Source organism: Coenobita brevimanus, chromosome 86 (genome assembly GCF_032717465.1).
Source record: "Coenobita brevimanus isolate Jiangsu-jjx chromosome 86, ASM3271746v2, whole genome shotgun sequence".
Classification (NCBI taxonomy): Eukaryota; Metazoa; Arthropoda; class Malacostraca; order Decapoda; family Coenobitidae; genus Coenobita; species Coenobita brevimanus.
Window position 1 is genome coordinate 23,839,170 of NC_137039.1, and position 24,828 is coordinate 23,863,997.

Genomic DNA, 24,828 nt, shown 5'->3' on the forward strand with positions numbered 1-24,828 from the left:
TGTTTTCTGAAGTTTATTACGAGACTAAATAGATATGAGAGCCGGAACTGGAAATACTGTACTGATTCGGTGGACGAATGTAATGATGTAAGACCATAGCACACATTTCCAGCTTTTACTTAGAATACAGTAAAGTACACCTGACCTTACCTGTGTTGGGTGCTGCTGGCTGGCAATAAGGTCTTCCTCTGAGAGTGCCGGCACTTTTACCACGCCACTGATGCATACATTCCGCCCAACTGCCACCTCACTCATCACCTATGCATCCACATTATCATTATATCACATAATAGGATATGATCTGATGTATGGTAAGTGATTAAGTAGCACCTGAAAAACCTCATACAGTATGTAGTAATAGTAAAAGTGACTACAGTATAAATATGTGCTCATCTTTAGCTTCTATATGAACTGTGCAATGAGTATTGCATTTTCTGTACTATCTAGCCAGAATCTGTCCAGCTTGTATTAACCATTTCGGTAGATCAAATGCATCCTACCTTGGCCACCTGCATGGAATAATTGTCATCTGCAGATAAGATGCTCACTGCCTCCCACCCCAGCTTGGCCAAGAACTCCACCAATGCCTGTAAAACATCAGAGGTATTACCAAATAACCACAAGATTTTGGTTAGTGTGGGCTCTTAACATTATTTACAATAAGTTTTGTATGGCAGGGATGATAGTGCCTGAGAAAGATTATGGTTCTTGGTGTTGTGTCAAGGGCAATACTGATAATGATTCTGTATCTGTCCTCCATAAGGCTCATGATGAGAACATATCAGCTACATGCAGAGGAGCTGCCCAAATCTTCTGAGGAAGACTCAGAAGGAGTAGGACATGATGAGGCATTGGTGGATTTTGGTCCACTCCTCCAAGTGGAGAAGGAAGTAAGAAGTCTATGATTCCAAGGTATACTAGAAAATTCCATAAGAAAGTGTATGCTTAGAACTGTGGGCAATGCAGAAGTGGGGCACAGTCTCCTCCTGGGCTTTGTACCACTGACAGTACACATCTGGAACTAGACGCAGACAGTGGATATGGAATGGTGTGTCCAACATCCAGGCAGATGAGGGCCAGATTCAGGACACGGGAGGTTGTGTGAGCCTGAAGGTGAGTCAGAGTCTAATCAGTATGACCTCAAAGTAGTGGCAGGGAGGTAAGTTTCAATGTCTGCATCCCAGGCTGCCTGGCAGACTATGGCCAAGAGTCGATGGTGATTGGTTCTGTGATGGGTATGGGCTCTGAGGCTGATGATGACAAAGACATCATGTTGCGGTGTCAAAAACCTCACTACCACATATCCTTATGTGGGAGTGGATCCTCTGAAGGTGGACAAACCAGCCACTTTGGATAAGATGCCTGAACACGGCCTGAATATCACAGACCAAATGCCATATTGAGGGAGGCCTGGGAGAGATGTTAAGGTGGAATACCACCATCCAGTTCATGTAGATAACCATCCTCTGGGACTGGAAACATGCCAGTATACTCCAGGGCCTTGAGAACAGCAAAGAAGGTGATAATGGGCAGACTGTGAATATTCATCGTTAGTGATGAAAATTTTAAGAAAGATAATACTTAATAAGTTAATATATATGGTGCCATGGACTATACTTGGGGATGTGTATGGTTGTATGTCTGGATGTGGGTAATGATTCTGGATGGTTCCTGATGACTAGATGAAGGTATGAGGTTCTGAATGTGTGTCATGGCATGACTCTGTACATGTGGATGACTTTCTGCCTATTAGTGACTGTATGGATGTATGAATGTGCATGGTAGTGTGGATGTATGTAATTCTGTATCTGTATAGCTACTTTGGTTGTGAAATGTTGTGTCGCTGTGGATGGCTATGTAGTTTTGCATGGTACTGGTATTTGGTAGACTGTGTGATTGTGTATGATTGGATGGTTGTGCATGATCATTTATCACTAAGTAATTGTGGATATTGCGTATCATTACAGACAGCTATGTGTGAAGTGGCGAAATGTAGAGGTGTATGGCATGTAGGAGGACTACTGGGCCTTCGGAGCGGGCTGTGAAGCCAGTGCCCACGAGTCGGACACATTATTATTATTTAAAAAAAAAAAAAAAAAAAAAAAAAAAAAAACGAACATGAAACAGATGGTTATATGTATTATGAAGATGTTTTCTGTTACTTCAAATCACTGTCACTATATAGCATATGGTTTATGTTACTGTAGATGGTTTGTGTAACTAAATGGCTGTTTATCACTCTAGATGGTTCTGTGTCATTGTAATGTTTTTTTTTCTATTCTTGCAGATGATATGTCTATCTTTGTAGATGGTTGTGCAACAATGTACTGTAGATGCCTTGTGTGTCAGTGTATTGACTTTTTGTGCATAAGTGTTTAGATCGAGTGTGTGGCAACAAATAATTTGTCACTTTTGATGGTCTGTGTTGTTACTGATCGTTTGGCTATCACTGCAAATCATTTGTTTTCATTAATTCACATAACCATGGCTACCACAACCATAACTGAGTATAGCCCACCAACAAAGATTATCATAATCTAGTTCACACCGACAGTTTTCTCCCATATTCAAAGGAATTAAAAAAAAAAAAAAATGAGTCTTGCCCCACATAAAGTAGCCATGTTTGAATTTCTATACCTCTGGCTAGTAATCAGATACTGCAACAACATACATTTTCATTCCATCTGCGAGGAGAATGGGCCAGGAACCGGTATATAACGTGACACTGACATATGCAAGTGAGTGTGTATAATCTGTTGGCAGAGGTCTTAATCCCGTAAGGAGTGGCCAGAGGCAATTAGCATCCTAGCCACCCTATCCTCTGCCATTCGGCTGCCTCACCTCCAATTCACAAGTACAAGTGAAGGTTCTTAAGCGGCGGAAAATTTCACGGTCTTCAGATTTCTCGTGAATGATAATGGATGAAGATTGCTGACTATACTTACTCGTATTTAATCCAGACCTCATTATGTTCATCTTTCGCAATGCTCACCTCACCACGCTGTTCGGGTGGAACCAAGCCTGATGCCTCCATGTCCAATACAGGTATCTCGTACTTTCTGATCAGACTGGCGAGGTTGGCGTGTTTGGTGGTGGCTCCCGTCAGGTCCAGGATGCCCAGTAGAGAGGAGGAGGAGGAAGTTGAGGAATTGGAGGTAGAGAAGCATGATTTTCCCTCTCTCAAGATAGGGAAGAGATCGCCCAAGCTGGCTCCTGCCCGCTCCTCTCTCAAACAGGTATCGTACACTCGGAGGCCTGCCGGTACATTGGTTATCAGCTTCGTACTGTTGGGGAAAATGGTGGAAAACGTGTTGATCAGGAGCTGTGTGGAAAAAAAAGAAGAATGTGTGTGTGTGTGTGTGTGTGTGTGAGAAATACGGGTAGAGACTGAGAAGTGCGGAACGTGGCACATCAACAGCAAGTGGGAAACCAATTACAAGAACTGTGGGAAACAGAATGGCTGGTGATAGTGTCGTACTCTTGCTCGCACAGGTAATTTTGTAACACCTCGGCGATGTATTTTTACTGATCACAACTTACTTACCCCTTGTGTGTTACTGGAGCAAATTGTGTCGATATTAGAAAGAGAGAGAGAGAGAGAGAGAGAGAGATGGGGGATATTAAGGTGCACTGATCAATATAAATCGCTAAATAACAAGTGCTACAAATTCTCCCGAGTCAACGATAACACGGCTCGATAACAGAGGACAGAGGAACTAGGTGTGTGAGGAGACACGAGGGGTAGCCACGGCGATGGGGACAAGGAAAGCAGAGGGGAAGAAATGGGGAATAGAAAAAAAAAATCTCTATCTCTGTCAGTTCATCCTTTTTGGGAGGAAAGGGGCCGGGTCTGGCATAAATTTCAGCCAGCATACCTGTCACGCTATCAAAGCTGTCAGTCGGAGTAAACATAAAAACGATCAGTCACATAACGGTCTACTTCCCTGTCGTAACTACACTTGCTTTACTCTAACTTGGCCTAAAACTGTCATCTTTCTATGTTCAGTGCTTATTTGTACCTAAAAATTGACACTTGAATAAGTTGGTAGTCACGAAATTGTGCTATGGCATGGATCTGGAGCCATAATGGACTACTGTCTGTTTCAACAACCGAACCAAGTTAAGGCAAAAGAACTATAGGATCAGTTTGTGCAGAAACACCAACACACAAGGGAAGATTAAGCACTTCCCTTTCCTTGTCCTTCCTGCGAAAAAAAAAAAAAAAAAAAAAATCCAAGTTACGACAGAATATGGACGGGACCTCACTCTTCCACTTACCGAACTGGACACCGGGTACGAACGTGTCGCTGAGAATTCTTGAACCCAGGCCGCCCGCGCCAAGGTTGACGCGGGCCAGGGACCACTTGAGCGCCTCGAAGCCCACCACGCCTTGCCCACGCCAGCCCCCACACCCATACATGCCATCACCGCGTTCTGAAGCACCCACCAGCACGCCTGACGGAAGACATTGTTGTATATAAAAGATGGGTAAGTAAACAAAAACTATCATTATCATACCCAACTCTTTTCCCACCCATAAATGGGGTAGCTTGAGGGTAAAAGAAAAAAAAAATACTAATATTATTATCATTGCTGCTGCTGCTGTCACTACTACTACTACTACTACCACCACCGCCACCAAGACCACTACTTCTATTGCTACTACCACTACTGCTACTTATAATAATAATAGTAATAAATCATCATCATCATCATCATCAGCGTATTCGTCATCTTTACAAGTGGGGTCGGTAAGATCAGAAATAGGAAAACGGAAAACTCAACGCATGAACTAATGTCTCATCAGGTTAGTCAACAAAGATGAAAACGCCACCAGTCACTCTTCATTCATCACAATTCTCAGCTCAAATCTCAGGTAATACCATCCACATGAACACTACCTACCAGAATCGGTCGCTATACAAAACCTGTCGACCACCAATCATTTTAATTTCCACCTACTCTTAAGGCACAAGCGTGACTGCTATGACAGAAACAAAATATAAGCTCATCTTCTTTCAGTGCCATAATATTCCATCATCCCTCCCTGCTTTTCTTGCCATGTAATACTTCTTCATAAAAGCCTTAAATATCTTTCGCTCTTGCATGTTTTGGCCATAATCTGCCTACTTAAAATATGTGATCTAACCTTAAAGGAACAACCCAGGACCGATTGTGTGTTACCTCAAAAAATATTCATTCATATACAATCTTACTACATTTGACAAACAACTCTTGCACTTATTTCGATCACATTATTTCCATCGTTAATAATATCCTCCAACGCACTTTCTCGACAATAGCCTTTCTGTGTCTTCTTTGTTTTTCTTTCCTTTGTGAGCATTGTTCCGCTGTTAGCCTTTATACTATATCCACATCCCTTGCTCCCATATTCATCCCATCACATTCGCATCGATTTCCAAAGCAATGTCCTTTTTTAAGTATAATTCATATATCTCATTCAAACTCTTCACTGACTTGTTTCTTGTTAGCTATAAGAACATGCCTGCCCACTATTTAACTGTACGCCCAAATACCTACCATTGCACCCACCTACCACACACCAACGCTGCCAAAATCTCTATATCCACCTAAGAGTACCATATCCACCTACCACTTCACCCACCTACAAATACCTCCCACCTACTACTTCACCCACCAATACCACCTAACAGAACCCCCTAATCCATTCCCACACAACCCACCTGTCAGTACCGAAATGCCTATCATTTAACTGTACCCTACCTACCTACCACTGCACCTACCTATACCACCTAACTGTACCCCTAGCCACCTACCACCGCACCCACTTACCACATACCACCACTACCACAATCCCTACCACTGCACCCACTTACCACATACCACCACCACCACAATCCCCACCACCGCACCCACATACCACCACCACCACAATCCGTACCACCGCACCCACCTACCACATACCACCACCACCACAATCCGTACCATCGCACCCACCTACCACATACCACCACCACCACAATCCGTACCACCGCACCCACCTACCACATACCACCACTACCACAATCCCCATCACCGCACCCCCACCCCCCCAGCGCCTAACAGTACCCTACACCTGGCCTTACCACTTTCCTGAATGACCCGGTGGGAAGTCAAGGAGAGGTCGCCACACTCCCTCGAAGCGGCCTTCATGCAGTCACGTCCTGCCACACACACACACACACACACACACACACACACACACACACACACACACACACACACACACACACACACACATAAATATGAGAATATGCAAATACGCGAGCTGCAGTTTTACACACACACAAAGGTGCGAATATGCAAATAAGTGCGCTGCAGGTTTGCGCGCGCGCGCGCGCGCTCACACACACACGCACACACACACACACACACACACACACACACACACACACACACACACACACACACACACAACGTCCTACACTCACACACTTTTCCCCCCGTAGGGTACACATTCATAACCGACCCCCACCTCTCACACGTACACAGGACTAAAACGCACACGTGTAGACCTTGAGGAAGTAGTGTGTGTACGTGATAGTGTACTGGGCGGTGGAGGTCATACTGGAAGCTCTATCCTTGTACAGTTATGGCGGCAGCATTAGTTCATTACGTACATAGCACATACATACATACTGTACATATATATATATATATATATATATATACCAGATACATACATACATACAGTATATATAGATAGATAGATAGATAGATATAGATATATACTGTATATATATATAGTGTGTATCTCTCTCTCTCTCTCTCTCTCTCTCTCTCTCTCTCTCTCTCTCTCTATATATATATATATATATATATATATATATATATATATATATATATATATATACCAGATACATACATACATATAAACAGTACATACAAAAGTCCATCCATCCATCCACACACTCATCCATTCCTACACACATATATTCATGCACACAAATTGATTCCAAAATGAAGAGAAAATAAGTACGAGAGAGAGAGAGAGAGAGAGAGAGAGAGAGAGAGAGAGAGAGAGAGAGAGAGAGAGAGCACGTTTTCCCAGATAGGCTACATACAAACACAGACATTCATATTTTGACCCCAATCTCTTACACACACACACACACACACACACACACACACACACACAGGACGGAGTGAAAGGGAAAGCGCCTGACATCTATAAAAAGGGGGGACTGAAGAAGACGGGGAAGCACAGAAAACGAGAAGATGAAAACATGCGAACACCAGAGACGCAAAGCGAAGCGGGGAAATAAAAGGAAAAGAGGAATGAAGGGAGAAGAAATAGAAAGGAATGAAAAGGCGAAAAGGAGAGGGAAAGATGGAGAAAATATGGATGAGGTGAAAAGATGCATAAATATAAGGGAGAAAGAGATATAAAGGAGATGGGCAGGTGAAGAGAAATACAAAACAGATGAAGTAATTAAATAAAGGAGAGAGAGAGAGAGAGAGAGAGAGAGAGAGAGAGAGAGAGAGAGAGAGAGAGAGAGAGAGAGAGAATGCTTAGTAAAGTGTAGAGATGAACATAAATAACGTGAGGAAAACAGCACTAGGACATAAAGAAGGAAAATAATAATAATAATAATAATAATAATAATAATAACAATGATGATAATAATAATAATAATAATAATAACAAAAATAATAATAATAATAAAGGACTGGGACATGAAGAAGTACGAAGGATGAAAGGTATGTGAGGTGAAACGAAAATGAGAGAAATGAAAAAGGGAGTTGAGGAGATGAGAAACAGCTGAGGAATGTGAAGAAGATAATGAAGATGCAAATTAATCAAGACGAATGGGTAGCGGAGTAAAAAAAAAAACAAAGACATATAAAGAAAATAGATTAAAGAAAAGAGAAAAAAGAAAAGCTGAAAGGGAAAGAAACAAAAGTAAAATAAAATATGAGGTATAACAAGAAACACTAAAGGAAAGTGAATTAAGGAAGAAACGGGAAAAAATAGTTAAAATACTATGAGAGAGAGAGAGAGAGAGAGAGAGAGAGAGAGAGAGAGAGAGAGAGAGAGAGAGAGAGATCAAACGTCAACAAAAATGTAAAGGCCACAATAAACAACTTTACACCTCTATCAGAGAGAGAGAGAGAGAGAGAGAGAGAGAGAGAGAGAGACTGGAACCGAAATAAAAAACACCAAAAATATAAAAACCACGATTAAAAAGCTTTACTACCTATCCACAGTCACCAATTATTCTTTTTACACCGCTTCAAAAATTTTCATCGTGTCGTTTGATGTTCGGTATAAAATTGCAATAAAAACTCCAGTGTTCTTCAGCCCACAGTTTTTTTTTTTAAAGAAATGGATGTGTTTTTTTTTTATGTTTAAAGAATGAAGCAACTACAGTATTATGTAATGTGCGAGAGTTATAGGAGAACTGAACTCTCAAAATCTGGGGGCCTGCATCCCATTTCTTGATTTTAGGTCTATGCTTACGACTCTAGCACTCATTCACGACACTAGCAAACGTTTAATTCATTTTCATTTTGCACCACCAAAAAATACTGAGATTTCTCGCGGTAAAGAGGTTACTTACGGTGATTATCTTTTGTGCTGACCGTCTCAGGATCGCATTACCTCTAGTGTATTTCTTTGCCAGACGAAAGTATTCAGTTGTGGATGATTCACAGAAGCTTGAAAGTTTTAATATCATCTCCATTAATCCTCTCATGGTAGCGTAAACCACAGTGTTTTATTTGGGGTAACACCAAACGAATTAATTCAGTTAAAGGTGAGTTATAGAAGCCTGAAAGTATTAATGAAATGTGAATGGCCATACAATATCTATCAACGTTATCATGCTGAAACTAGGTCACACTGCAGAGTATCGTGCAGATGGATTGCAACACAGAAATGAGTTCAATATTGGGGTGGGCATATGAAAGCCTCAGGTATCTCAATTTGGTAAATGTGCGTGCAGTATTTCTTGCTCTCATTCATTTTTATGAGAGGGTCCTTAATGCTGATAAGGTTTATAAGGATTCCGAAGGACGGGGGTCAATGAACTCTTACCAAAAGCTACTGCGAAAGGGTATTACGCGTGTTGACGGTCATTATTAATTCATTTGCTACGATGGCGTCTTCTCTTATTTATTTTTGCCATCTCAAGACCATTATATTCAACCAGGGAGAGATTTTTCCAACACCAGGGGTTAGATATACTCTCTACTAACTTCTTCACTGCCAGGGCAATTTCCTAAGATACATAGACTCGTCTGGCTAGAGCAAGGATAAATTAGTTGCAAAAGACGTGGCCATATTCAAAGGATTACAGCACAATAATCAAACACGCACCGTTTCCAACCTGCATGACACGAGTTCCCAGAGAGCGGCGTGCACATCACCCCCCCTCCCCCCGAGTCTGTGCAAGGAGGGGAGAGGGAGAAGGAAAGGGGGGAGAGGAAGAACAAGAGGAGAGGAGAAGGAAGGGAAGGAAACGGGAGGCAGGGGGAAAGAGGGAGAGGAGACAGAGAGAGAAGCAAGCTAGGAAGGGGAGGGGAGAGGGAGAAAGAGAGACTCAAGGCCACCCACTGCCTCCCTGGGCGGCTCTCTCCTAACGGTGGGGGCAGGGGTTAGGGGCAGGGAGTGGTGCGGAACGGGGCAATGGGGTGCAGGGGGCAAGGGGCAGGGGCGGCATGAAGGATGAGGGTATAAATGACGTTAGGTTAAGTAACTTTAGAGGGTGAAGTGAAATATTGGGTAAGGAGTCGCCGTGTTTGGCAGAATTAAGAAACTGAGTAGAGGTTATGCAATGCTGGGTTAGGTTAAGTTAGGACAAACTATATTAGAGGACAACATAAATAAGACTTGAGTATGGGAAGTGGATTTTAAGAATGGAGTAAGGGTCAGGTAAGGCAACGTTAGATTAGATTAGGTTAGGTTGGGCGATACTAGGCTGAGTTAGTCTGCTGGGGCTAGATTTGGCTACAGAAATGAGTTAGGCTGGACTGGGTTAGGTTAGGTTAGGTTAGGCTAGTTTAGGGTACGGTTTCCGGTGTACCAACAGAGGAGTCATCTTAAGAATCACACAGCGCGCGGTTCTGAAATGGCAGACAGTACGGAAATATGGATCAAGGAGTCGCAAAGAACGGGACAAAGAAGGTAGGGACAGGGAGCAGCGGCAGCATGAACGATGGGGTGGAGGTGAGGTTAGGTTAAGTTAATGTAAAGAACGAAGTGAAATACTGGACGAGGAATGATAGGGATGTGGAATAAAGGAATGAAGTATATAAAGGTTAGGTCAGATTAGAGGGGAATAGGTTAGGTTCAGCTGTGTCAAATGAGATTAGAAGAGTGAAGGCTAACCCTGTGAGTGGTTGAAGCCTACTTAGATATTCTACTCTGGCTATCATCAGAAGAGGGAAACATACTCCATAAAGAAAGAACAAAGTACTTGGGTATGGGGCAAGGGTTAGGGGTTACGCTGGGACGACGGAGAATGGATGGAGCAGGGTTGGGGTAAGGATTAGGGCCTGGGGTTAGGGGTGGGACGATGCCATGGAGAAGGACAGGAGAAAAGTGAAGGATAAGGTAAACGAGGAAGGGAGCTGGGCTGAGGTAGGAATAAGTGTTAGGGGTTAAGGGTGGGACACAAACACAGAGTAAGGGTGAGGACGGGGTTGGAGACAGGGGTTAGGGTGGGACAATGGTACAGGGCTATAGGTTATAAGTCTGTACTGGCCAGAAATAAGTAAGTAAGAGTCGATGGGTAAAAAGTCCAATGACCCTTTTAGTATGATATTGTATTTCTTTTATTTCGTTGTCACTAGAGTATTATATTCAAATTATGAGACAGTCCTAGTAGTGCAGGGGTTAATGAAGGCTGCATCTCTCCCCCCTTTCCCAGTTCGAAAATATCTTCAGATTTCTGTAGCATCGTCTGTAGGTAAGAGACCAAATATTTAAGAAGACATCATCATAGTGAAATAATTAAAGCTAGTTGTAATTAGCTAAAGTTAGATGATACAGTGGAATAAAGGAAACGGGGATGAGGCAGAGGTTAAGGTGTTGAGGCTGGGATTAGTGAATTTCAAAAAGGTTAGAGGTAAGGAGGGCACTTAAATACAGGCTACGTGAGAGGCTGGAACAGGATATGGGTGAAGGAAGCGAAAGGGATGGAGGGATGGAATGGACTGCGGCCAGGAATTAATGGCAGAGGAATGGTAGAGGAATGGGATAATGGAAGGGGTTTTGAGAGGGGTGATGGGCAAGGGGAAGAGTTTGAATAAGGGGAAAAAGGATATGAAAGAGGGAAAAGGGTTAAAAGGGGGTGGGAAAATGACTACAGGAAGGGTAATGTGCAAAGGGAACGGGTCTGAGTGAAGGGAAAAGGGCCATGAAAGAGGGGAAAGGTGAGGGGAAGGGGTTGAAGGGGCTGGGAAAATGGTTACAGGAAGAGGTTAGAGGAAGGTAATGAATTTAGGGGAAAGAGTGAAGGGGAGGACATAAGGAAGGGAAAAGGCCTGAGGGAAGGGGAAAAGAAGACGATTAGGGTATGTTACATTTGGTTTGCTTGTGGCAGAGAGAGAGAGAGAGAGAGAGAGAGAGAGAGAGAGAGACAGACAGACAGACAGACAGACAGACAATCACTCCTAATAACGAGAGCAACACGTAAACACAAAGAGATAATGTTTGTCTCGATCCTGCTGTTGCTGTTGTTGTTGTGACCACGTGAAAAAAATAACATAACAAAAACAGAACGGATGAACAAAGAGAGTCAGACAATACCACTACCCGGCCTTCAGTGAGAGAGAGAGAGAGAGAGAGAGAGAGAGAGAGAGAGAGAGAGAGAGAGAGAGACTATGTAAGTGAGGGTAAGGGAGAAAGAAAAATGGCAACAAGAGATACAGAAAAAGAGAGATTAGAGAAAGAAAGATAATAAGAGATAAAAATGAGAAATAGGAGAGAAACTTTTGAAGGAGTGAAGAGAGGGAAAGAAGGGAAGAGAGAGACGGAGGAGGGAGAGCCGGAGGGAAACCCAGGAGGGAGGGAGGGAGAGAAAAGAGGTCACAGAATGAGGAGGGGGGGAGTAATAATGAGGTCACAGATAAAGACAGTATGTGAGAAACTGACTGGAGAGAGAGAGAGAGAGAGAGAGAGAGAGAGAGAGAGAGAGAGAGAGAGAGAGAGAGAGAGAACCCTTCGTCGGCAGCAAGAAGAAATGACTCGTGACGTGGTGAAATGTCAAAGGTCAGGACAGAGGAATGCAGTACAGGGGATGACATGTAGAAGGGAATAATGCCAAGGTGAGGAGGAGAAGAAGAGGAGGAAGTGACCCGAGGAGGAAGAAGGGGGAAGAATAAGAAGAGGTAGAACTGAAGGAGGTAGGAGGAAGAGGGAAGAGTGAAAAGCAAGGAAGTAAAGAAAAAATATAAACAAACGAAGGACGCAGAGGAAAAAAGGTGAAAGAAGAACAGGAAAGAAGAAAATGAAGGAAAGAGAGGCAAAGCTGAAGAAATTAGGAGAAGGAGGAGGAGGAGGAGGAGGAGGGATAGGGAAGGAAATGGAAGGAAAAAGATGAGAATAAAGAGGATGAGAGAGAGAGAGAGAGAGAGAGAGAGAGAGAGAGAGAGAGAGAGAGAGAGAGAGAGAGAGAGAGAGAGAGAGAGAGAGAGAGAGAGAGAGAGAGTGAGAGAGTGGGAGTAAAGGTGAAGGAGAGATCAAAGAGAGAGGGAGGGGTGAAGGAGATACGGCATAAGGGTTCAAACAACAGTGCGGAAGTTTACACATCGTATAATGGTATATGCCTAAAATTATTACTCCGTAAAAAAAAAAAAAAAAAAAAAAAAGGGGGAAATCCCCCAAAACGAAAAGCTTCAAAAAAGGAAACACCCCCCAAAAAGGAAACACTCCCAAAAAGAAAACACCCCCCAAGAAGGAAACACCCCCAGAATAGGAAACCCCCAAAAAGGGAAACATCCCCAGAAAAGGAAACCAACCCCAAAATGGAAACATCCCCCAAAAAGGAAACACCCCCCAAAAAAGGAAACACTCCCAAAAAAGGAAACTCTACCCCAAAAAGGAAACATTCCCAAATAGGGAAACACCCCCCAAAAAAGAAAACACACCCAAAAAGGAAACACACCCAAAAAAGGAAACACCCCCAAAAAGGAAACACCCCCCCAAACACGGAAAAAAGACAACAGAAAAAGAACTATACAAAGACCAGAAAAACAATTATAGTAATCTTTAAATACGATTATCTTTTTTCTAAATTCTCGCTACCACCTGATAATGTAATTCAACTCGGGACAGATCTCTAGTAGTGAAGGGGTTAATCATGGCTGCATCTTACCTCATTAATACTGCAAAATCTCTTCAAAATAAAATCGTCTAGTGGCACCAATAACAAACTGCAAAATTAGTCATTGGAGTGAAGTGGCTCATGAAGGCTTTATCTAAACCCTCCAATTCGAGAAATCTCTAAAATCGTCTGGAGGTTTAAAAAAAAAAAATTAAATAGAAAAAAATAAACTGCCATTGTAGTGAAAAACGTCAATAACTTCAAAAATTACTACCACAAAGTAACTTAATGTTGGACGATAATTAGACACAATATTAAAAAACATAAACAAAAAAAACTCAGTCTATTAATAATCAATTTAGGACGATAACATTGGAGTAATTATGAGATAGATAATGGAAAAATTAATAGGCTCACAGTTCATTAGGGCAGAACAACAAATGATGAATATACCAAAATTATACAGTTATTAGGTACAGTACAAAGTCTCTCAAGCATGAATAAAGAAAAAAATAATAGTACCAAATAATAAGAAACGAGTCGAGTTAATTCAGTGCGTAAATACTTGAAGCTAATAGTGTACATCCTGTGACCTTACACGCATTACAAAAAATGAAAAAGAAGAAAACTTACTGGAACTATTATATTTATTCTTAATTGTATTATAACCCCACCACCACCACCATCATCTTCGTCATCACTATTATCTACATCACTATCATCATCATCATCATCATCACCACCACCACCACCACCAACATCATCATCATTTTCAGTATCATTACCATCACCATCATTATCACTATCATCTGTATCACCACCACAACCACCACCATCATCATCATCAGTATCATTACCATCACCATCGTCATCACTATTATCTATACCACCACCACCACCATCCATCCTCATCATCACTCCCATCACTACTCTATCACCACCACCACCACCATCCATCCTCATCATCACTCCCATCACTACTCTATCACCACCACCACCACCATCTCCGACACCTTATCCCCCTTCCTATGAACGCCGTGACGAGGGATGGCCGTGACAGAACAGCTTCAAGATAGAGGCTACCGTGCCCTCAAATGCCACTCTCCAACACTCACTCCTCCACCTCTTCCTTGTCTTCACAAACACACACACACACACACACACACACACACACACACACACACACACACACACACACACACACACACACTCTTCCTCTTCTGCAGCCATTACGCTCTTGAATCCAATGTCTTACTTTTATTTTCTATCGTACCAACAAAAATTTTATCCAGCTTCGGGCAGACATCAAGCAACGAAGGGATTAGTGAAGGTTATATATAAGTATTTCAGTTCAAAAATTATTTCCAAAGTTGAAATGAATCGTTAGGAAATAATTTAAAAAAAAATATGTAAAGGGTGAAAAAGTGCTGTACGGGTTAAGTGACAGGTATAAGACTATTAAACACACACACACACACACACACACACACACACACACAACTCAAATCTGACAGCCTGTAATAGTCAAAAAAATAAAATGAAAATGAAGAAGCCAACCCTCCCTCTCTCTATGCCTATCAATCAATCAATCAGTCACCCAGTCAATCAACGTCAACTAATCTTTCGTCACGGTAATTCCATAAAACAGACGATTCGCGACTTCAGAATATAGTTTGTTATAGCTACTGGCAAACGATTACCTGAAGCGGATGGAAAGCACCCGGAGGTAAAAGGTTAGTACGAGGAAATGACATTGGGCAGTAACACAATATGGCCTCAACAGCGCTCTCTCTCTCTCTCTCTCTCTCTCTCTCTCTGCTGCTGGTGACCCTCTGCTGTGTGCCAGTCTCTATTTGACGTACTTTTTTCTGCGACTTTGCCTCGTGAAACTGAACAGCAGTCACCTTAAGATTAGTTTCTCTTCTGTATTACCTCAAGATATTATATACAGGAAAATTAACCCCTCCAGTACGATGACATCTTTTCACTACTGTGCTTTGGCTGTAACCAGATGATTTTATTTAGAATTTCGATAATTACCAAGTCGAGAGTTAATTAAGGCTACATCTAATACCTTCAAGTTAATCTTCAGGTGAATAAAATCGTCTTCTTCGTCAACTTCCATCAGCAGACTAAAGACGTTGATGAAGTTAATCAAAATGCAAACACTGGGAAATTATCATGCTCTGTGTAAATTTATGATCATTAATAATTACTTACATAATTCAATGTTTGCTGGCGTGTCTGTCTGTTTGTTATGCATGGCTCCGCAGGATGTCCTACCCTTTTAAGTATGAGAGAGAGAGAGAGAGAGAGAGAGAGAGAGAGAGAGAGAGAGAGAGAGAGAGAGAGATTTAAAGATATGTAACTTGTCCTAAGACGTGTAGAGAGACTTCAACAGGACAGTAAGAAAAGGTCCTATGCAGAGACGTGAAATTTCTGCCGTAAGACCTTTGGAGAGATGTTGGCAGGACAGTAAACAGTGATCCCAGGCAGGTGTATGGCATGTCTGCCTCAGCACCTGTCCACAGATCTCAACAGGACAGTAACAATCCATCTAAAATCTGCTCACCAATAAAAACTTGCGCTTGTGGGTTGATGGTGACCTGGTGCGTCTTCCCGTCACATGTATCGGTCACCAGGCATCTTCCGGCACCAAGCAGCGTCACCAGGAACAGGAGGGGCAGCGGGAGGGGAAGGGAGAAGCGGGAGGATGAGGGGGGAAGAAAGGCCAGCCACCCCGCTCCCACCATCTTGGGTGACGTCACAGCTCGGGCTCCCTGCAAATATGGAAAGTGTGTTGGTGTAAATGAAGTATAATTAAAAAGAAAGATGGTGGTGGTGGTGGTGGTGGTGTGGTGGTGGTGGTGGTGGTGGCGGTGATGATGATGATGATGATGATGGTGATGCTTTTAGGGTTTTCTCCAGCTCAATAGAAGTACCTTAGAAGACACCTTAAAAGAGTCTCAGCTTCTTTAAGACCGGTACGTAAGAAAGGGATGGATTAGACACCACACAGAAACCCAAAATACTTTCTCCATGATCCTTCACAGCCTAAATTCAGCCTCGGCATTAGGTATTCAATAATGGTCATTCTTACTACAGTTCTTTCACCTTAACTTGGCCCAAATTTCCGTCCTCTTGCAGCTCATTTAACACAGCTCAATGGCAGAGAAAGGCAATGCTATGGCTCTACGTCCTTTCCATAGCACTTCTTCCTGACTAGTACCGTATTCTAACGCTAATCTATTTTGGCAGCACTCGTGATAGACAGAAGGCAATTTTAGGCCAAGATTAAGCGAGAGGAGTATGCCATCAACATTACCTTAATCTCAACGTTATTAATAAAAACTCGCTTATTTTATCAGTGAAAATATTATGTAGCTTCAACGTTTATTTATATATTTTACGATTTTTTCAGCTCAATTCCTCAGAAAAATAAATAAATAAATAAAGTTTGATTTACCTCCAAGACAGTAAGTAGCTTTCCACATGAGAGTGAGATTAATACATGACAAACAGGTGGTGGAGAGAGAGAGAGAAGAGGAAGATACCAGAAAATAAGTTGTGTGTGTGTGTGTGTGTGTGTGTGTGTGTGTGTGTGTGTGTGTGTGTGTGTGTGTTATGGATTCCCCTAGCCGCAACTACTAACTCAACCACAACTACCAACATTACCAAGCTTCCTTGTAACCACTTCCTACCTTTCTATTTCACATACACAAAACTACACTCTTTTCACACTAACCTGGCCTAAAATTACCATCTAGGATATGATACTAGTCAAGATGAAGTGTACGGGAAAGGATATAAAGCCGTAACTACGAGAAAAAAGCTGCAAGAGGACGAAAATCTGGACCAAGTTAAGGTGAAAGGACTAGACTAAATTTCATCTTGCTGCCTCCAGACGATTTTATTTTGCAATCAGTAATTCTATTTTTTTTTTTTTACATACATTTATTTACGTATATTTCTTTACACATTTATATCGGGGACTGCCACAAATTTACTATCTTATTTTTACTACCTTCAGACGATTTTCCTCATCAGAGAATCAATCCCTCGAATTCAGGGGGGGTAAGAATGAGCCCCATCACCCCTTTCAAGCCCCTGGACGTCGTATTTTTATTCTTGCTATCTTCAACGATTTTATTCAGCTGAGACTTTTCGAACTGGAGGGGTTAATTACAGCTAGTACTACTCCTACTTCTACTACTACTACTACTACTTCTGCTACTACTACTACTGCTACTACAACTATTACTACTACTACTACTACTACTAATACTAATAATAATAATAAAAACAAATCATACCAGTGAAGGGGTTTAGCACAATTTTACGTAACCTTTTCGATAATTATACTCACACACACACACACACACACACACACACACACACACACACACATACACACACACACACACACACACACCTACCATAATTAACTACCACCTCCATCATCCACCACTAACCATCACCACTATCTCCGACCACAATCACCTGTCACCACCATCTCCTACCACAATCCAGCATCATCTACCACAATCGGCCATCTTTATTTTTCCTCACCTACCACAATTAACCACAATTATTTTTTAGCAATACCCTTCTCATTTACCATTATTAAATATTATCATCTTCCACTACCATTTCTGAGCAGCAAGTGTGTGTGTGTGTGTGTGTGTGTGTGTGTGTGTGTGTGTGTGTGTGTGTGTGTGTGTGTGTGTGTGTGTGTGTGTGTGTGTGTGTGTGTGTGTGTGTGTGTGTGTGTGTGTGTGTGTGTGTGTGTAGGGGGACTGATCTCCACACACACCTACACCTCAATAAGGTGGAATTCTCCTCCTGCCGCTGGATCTCTCTCTCTCTCTCTCTCTCTCTCTCTCTCTCTCTCTCTCTCACACCACCATTCCCCACGCTTCGTCCCCTCCCTCAGGCCACCACAACCACCACCACCACAACCACCACCAGCCACAAACAGGTGTGAAGTGGAGGCAGGTGTAGTGAAAGTGACAACAATGACACTCACACAATCACAATAAAAAACATTAAATCAACCCTTTCAGTTCGATGATGTATATTTAAATATCGTTCTTATTACCAATGAACGATTTTATTTTAGATTGCATGGGAAAAATCTCTCGTACTGAAGGGGTTAATGAAGGATGAATTCAACCCCTTTAGTTCGAAAAGTTTGTCCTAAGGTGAGTAAAATCGTCTGAAAATAGCATGAACATAGTTAAAAATGCGTCATCGGATTGAAGAGATTACTGACAATATCATCATCATCATCATCACCATTATCTTGTTCATCATCATCATCATCATCATCACCATTACCTTCATCATCATCATCACCATTACCTTCATTATCATCACCATTATCTTTTTCATCATCATCAACATCATAGCTCAAGGCAAATCTACTAAAGCAATCCAGAACGGGGGGATAGTGACAGCCAGATTGATCTTTTTCCCATTCTGGAGAAGTACGGACAATAAAGGAGTGTCTGCAGTGAGAATAACGCATGTGGAAATCGATGTTGGCTTGACTGTGTTTGCGTGTATCAGAGTCAGTATATGCAATCATTATAAACCCATCGTGTGTAAACATATGAAAGGACATACTACTATCACCCAGTTTCGATCTCCACCGCTGTTTGGGTTTCGACAAGTAGGGCCCGTATTTTCGTCGGCTGAGGAGGTTCCGTAACAGCTTTTCCTAAGCAATTTATTTCATTTATTACACCTCACTGTACTCGTCTGTTACCTGAATCCTTGCAATATCGCTATACTCCTCATAATCAACGTGCAAAAGGATATTAAACCCCCATATCCAAAAATAATTCGCTAAGGGAGAGGTGTTAGGGGACTTCCTTAGCCTACAAGAAATCAAGCCAGGTTCCAGAGCACTAACACATCCCGAAAAGCGCAATACAGTTGTATTATTGGGTTACTGCCAGCCACTGTAATTAAGGGTACTCTCTTTCTTGGTTATTACTGGATCGAACACCACCAATTACCGCGTGGGGGATCGTACCCATGCGATGACAAGGCCGTTACTTTAAAAACTACACATTAAACTGTTCTTTTATTTTATTCTTTTATTATTAAAGCTTCTCACATCCCCGTAGGAAACTTTCTTATTTTTGTTAATATTCTTATCATTCTTTCTGCTTCAAAAGCAACTGGCCTTTTCAGGTTAATCGCCCAACTGGCAACTTTTTCTGGTGAAATATGATGGCACTCTATCAACTGGATCACCGGATATTATTCAGATGTAGAAACCGGATTCCGGGACGCTAACTCAGAAACCGCTTAAGCTACCAAGTTGAAATCTTACTGCAATACAGCTTTACGGCGGCCACACTGCGGAAAGGAGTATAGTTCCAATCGGTTGATTATTCTCGGAGATCGTTTAGGCTAAAAAATTGGGACTTTTCCCGATACTCCAACTATAATCTAATATTCCATGACGGACTAAAGTTAGAACCACCTCAGTTGGTGGACTTACAGACTGTTGATGACCTAAGGTGACATGCACAAAATGTTGGGCAGTGGCTGTGGAAAGTTTTTCATTATGAAAATTGTCCTTGGACAATTTTATGTTGTCCTGTTTATTATTATTATTATTATATTATTTCCTTTATTATTATATTATTTTCCTTTAGCTTAGTAGAGATTTCCCAAACAAAGAGAGTTACATATAACAAAAATAAAATGAAAAATCCATAACCAGATGAAAAACGTTAACTACGGCTATACATAACTCCCCAGTTAGAAAAAATCCCTCCTAAGCTTAGTAAAATCGTCTGGAGATAATGAAAATGAATAAAAGCATGCTCGGGGAGAGGGGGTTAAATTACAGTCAGAAGGAGTATGTAATGCAGCTTGGGTCTATAATCTGGCCTCCTTAGTATCGGGCAGAAGTCACTGGGTCGTCTGTGTGTGTGTGTGTGTGTGTGTGTGTGTGTGTGTGTGTGTGTGTGTGTGTGTGTGTGTGTGTGTGTGTGTGTGTTTGAGAGAGAGAGAGAGAGAGAGAGACGCTGAAAGTGAGTGGGAGTTGAGAGAGCGTGGGCAAGTGAGAAACAATGAAGTCAGCCTTGCATAAAATCAGGTTTTGATCAGAGCAAGGTTAGCATACGAACCGGTTGAGAGAGAGAGAGAGAGAGAGAGAGAGAGAGAGAGAGAGAGAGAGGGAGAGAGAGAGAAAGAGAGAGAGAGAGAGTTGGTGTCCCTGACTTTAAACAGCAGCACTTGTATATCTGTCCTGCTTTCTAACTCGTATTTTCCCCAGCATAAAATTTGCATGAGTTCTAAAAATAAAATAATCGCTGAAAATGTCAAGTATTGTAATAAAAAGAGTGAGTGAGTGAGAGAGAGAGAGAGAGAGAGAGAGAGAGAGAGAGAGAGAGAGAGAGAGAGAGAGAGAATAAAAATCGAGGGAAAAGGTGGTAAATTTATACATACATATCAATAAATTTTGAGTTTTTATGACCCTTCTGATAACTCCTTAAATCAGGGGACATTCCATTCATCTATTAATATTATCTACATATATTTTTATTTCATTTCAGATAAACGTTGATATGGAGAGGTTAGGCACTGCTTCCACTAACACTTCCCTTGTATTTAGTTCCACTGATAATGAATAACGGTAGCCTAGTGGTAGTGGTGGTGGTGTTAGCAGTAGTAGTAGTGGTGGTAAGTGATAGTAGTGACTAGTAGTATTCGCAACTCTAGGCTCATCTGGACGTGAACCCGGTGGACTGCAGGCTGAAGTCGCCCTGCTCCTACAGTCCACGATCCTCCTTTAATAGGACAGGAGTTGAGGGATATTTGTATAACCAGGCACTCCACCGACCGTCTACATTGGTGCCACCACATGAAGGCGTCTCTCAAGCACTCCGTTATCGGAGTGAGAGGGTTAATTGAAAAAAAAAAAAAAAACAGGCCTATTATCTGCAACTTACTACTTCGAAGTTATTGCAATATCGTGACGGACTTATGATATTAATTAACTTTACACAGTGACAGAGAAAAAAGATACATTAGATTTTTTATAATTATCTAGTAGGCAAAATAATTCTTGCCTATGAAATTATTAGAGGAAAAGGAACTACTGCTGGCAACAGAGCTTCCCACGGACATGATCCCAGGAGGACATTTAAGTGTGACCCTTACCCCTTTATAACTCTTCCCACGGACATGATCCCAGGAGGACATTTAAGTGTGACCCTTACCCCTTTATAACTCATCCCACACCCACTTACACCATACACCCACGTCACTCTTGGATATCTGGGAACACACACACACACACACACACACACACACACACACACACACACACACACACACACACACACACACACACACACACACACACACACACACCATACAACATAAATTTCGTACTATACCATTTTCACCTTAACTTGGCTGAGATTTTCGTCCTTTTGCAATTTACCTCCCGTAGCTCAGTCGCAGAAAAAGACAATACGACAGCTCTACATCCCTTCTATAGCACTTCTTCTCAACTAGCGTCACATTCTAGCGTTAACCTAGTGTTATAACGCTGCATTCAAGATGGAGGGATGGCAATTTTAGACCAAGTTACAGTCAAGGAAGCAGTCACAAAACCTCCGTAACGTAAAATGTGAGGTATGGGAGCTGGAGGGGGCTTGGAATCGGTATCCTTTTATTAGCTAGACTAAATAGTGACTTTATTACCCAATGCCTTTAGTAGCCTCTTCTGTTGACGTGGAGAGCAGAGATGAAGGCTGTACTGTATGACATCCTTTCTCTTTTGGTTCGGCTTATATTTATTTATTTATTATTATTATTATTATTATTTTTTAGATTTTAAAGCCGTGTGTTTGATCTCTCCACCTCTTGTGCATATGGTAAGAGCGGAAATGATGATGATTATGATGATGATGATGATGATGAGGAGGAGGAGGATAATGATGATAATTCTATGACGATGATGATGAGGAGGAGGAGGAGGAGAAGGAGGTGGAGGATAGTGATGATGATGATGATGATGATGATGATGATGATGATGATGATGAGGAGGAGGAGGAGGAGGACACTGACGATGATGATGATAACGCAGTACTGACCTCGAGAATTATTGAGGCACCGACACCATTTGGAATGTACCCGGTAAAGCGTTCTGTAGTAATTTGATGCTACTCACCCGGTACTTATGATATTAATTTGAGACCCCACTCTTCAAGGTACAAACTATCATTACCATCAAGGATAATATTGGGGTTTGATAATACCGTCAAGGATATTACACCAGTCAATGCAGCCACACCCACTTCAGCATCACCCATAGTTCTATCACCTCAAGTTGGCCAGATTTTCATCCTTTTGTAGCTTGTTTCGCGAAGTTCAGTGGCAGAAAAAGACAGTACTAAGGCTCCACATCCTTTCCATAGCACTTCTTCGTGGCTAGCATTTCATTATAGTGTAAAAACTCAGCATTCAAGATGGAGAGATATTAATTTTAGGTCGCTAGCGTAAAAAAATGTATAATCTCTTCAACTATCATGACGTCTTTTTCAATATTATTCTCGCTATCTTGAGATTTTTATTTAGCTTATGAGGCTTTTCGAACTGCAAAATTTATATACAAACTCCAATAACCCCTTCACCACGAGGGAGCTATCCTAACCTAGTGAGGGCAAAAAAAAAAAAAAAAAAAAAAACTCGTGCTGGTGGAGACATGATCAAAGTTAGATGGAACAATCAGCCATCATCTTATCAGTGAATACTTTTACCAGTTTAGAACAATGTCAGTCTGGCTATAAAAAAGAACTTGTCTTACTTTCAATTATCTAAATGTAAAGAAAACTACTTTCACCCAATCATGCCGGCTTAGCAGCAACATTCACCTCTTAATGATGTAAAGAGTACAGTGGGCTAAATGAAAGGGAAAATCCAGAAAATGTTGTCTATGGAGTGAGTGGGTCTGGCAACTGTCTAACTTGGACTAAAATGGCCATCTCTCTACCTCAACACCGGGCTGTAGGAAGAGATTAACATTAGAATATGGCGCTACGCTCTTTTTGCTCTGACTATACCATCTCTCTCTCTCTCTCTCTTATATGTGATTTGTAACAACAGATTAATACTAGAACATGGCACTAGTTACGAAGAAACGCTGTTGAAACGTCATCTCTTAATATTCGGGTTTCTTTTTTTCTGGTACCTAGCATGGAAAGATCACATTAACTCCCTTGCAAAATACACTTCCTAGAGACTGGGGTGTTTTGCCGACTCTATGTTTTCTTTATCCACGCACAGCTGGTGATATTGTACTGGGGTCTTCTTCGCCTGTGCGGGATACAGTTTTCATGTATAGGAGCGCTCAGGGTGGAGTCAAAGGATTTTCGTCTCATCAACTCTCGTTCCTTAATGACTCCCTTCAACCTCACCCTTCTTCGCCACAGTGTTGCAACTGCATCTTTATCTCTTTACTTTCGTTATTTCACTGGCGACTGCTGTACTGACCTGTTCGCCTGTATCCCTTCTCCATTACTGCGGATACGTTGTACACGTCTGCTAACACACTCTCACCCATTTTCTTACTATCCAATGCAAGGATTAACATATACTCTCAGTCATTCATGACAGGTCAGTTCTGAAACCGTCTTCCTCAGTCTGTATTCCTCCCTGCCTATATCCCCAAGTCTTTTAAACGCAATGTGCCCAGGCTTCTTGAAATGTGCGAACCTAGCATCTGGCTTTTTTTTTTTTTTTTTTTTTTGAAAAAGAACAACGTTTTGAGGGCTTTTAGCCTTTGGTTCTTTCTTCTTTGCATTGAAGAAGTATCATACTGTCTCAATTTGCCGCTGAGACGTAACAAGATATTAATATTAAAATACAACGTTAGACACAAAGAAGTGCAATGGAAAGGCTGCACAACCGTAGTACTGTATGATATCTTACTCTGCCACTGAGCCATGGGAACGACGCTGCTAAGGAACGAAAATCTCCGACAAGTTAATGTGACCAAACTATAGCTTAGGGTGGCTTGTGGTGATTCAGGCGTAATGGTTAGCAGTTACGGTCACTAGGTCCATAATTCCTCCCTCCCCCCCCTCTCTCTCTCTCTCTCTCTCGATGAACCAGATAATAACAGGGTGAAAGCAAAGAGATGGATCGCGATAATGAGTCTCAAACTTAAATAACAAGGCAAGAACACAAAATAGCCAAACAGCCAACAGGAAGGAGTGGAGAAAGTCGAACATTGTCTCTGTCCCCCTGTGAAATTGTTACACTAACGATGATGACTGGTATGCATTCTCTCTCTCTTTCTCTCTCTCTCTCTCTCTCTCTCTCTCTCTCTCTCTCTCTCTCTCACGTTTCGGTCGATCTACAATGGATTTTTTCCTCTCAATTAGCCAAGTTTTTACGCAAATTATAGCACACACACACACACACACACACACACACACACACACACACACGCACACACACACATTACTGTCTCATGAATCACACCAAAAAAATCCAGCCAGTCACCAGG

General features: G+C 41.8%; 1 protein-coding gene across 1 annotated transcript in view; it reads right to left on the bottom strand.

Annotated features, from left to right (window-relative positions):
- LOC145410610 (uncharacterized) overlaps window positions 1-17,052 on the bottom strand; it is a 56,334-nt gene extending 39,282 nt beyond the window's left edge. Inside the window, exons 1-6 of the mRNA XM_080280723.1 lie at window positions 17,035-17,052; window positions 15,862-16,069; window positions 4,279-4,455; window positions 2,993-3,255; window positions 501-587; window positions 151-258 (exon numbers count right to left, since the gene is read on the bottom strand). Coding sequence (XP_080136849.1) covers window positions 151-258; window positions 501-587; window positions 2,993-3,255; window positions 4,279-4,455; window positions 15,862-16,069; window positions 17,035-17,052 — 861 coding nt within the window. The remainder of the gene's footprint in view (window positions 1-150; window positions 259-500; window positions 588-2,992; window positions 3,256-4,278; window positions 4,456-15,861; window positions 16,070-17,034) is intronic.
- Window positions 17,053-24,828: the final 7,776 nt, after the last annotated feature.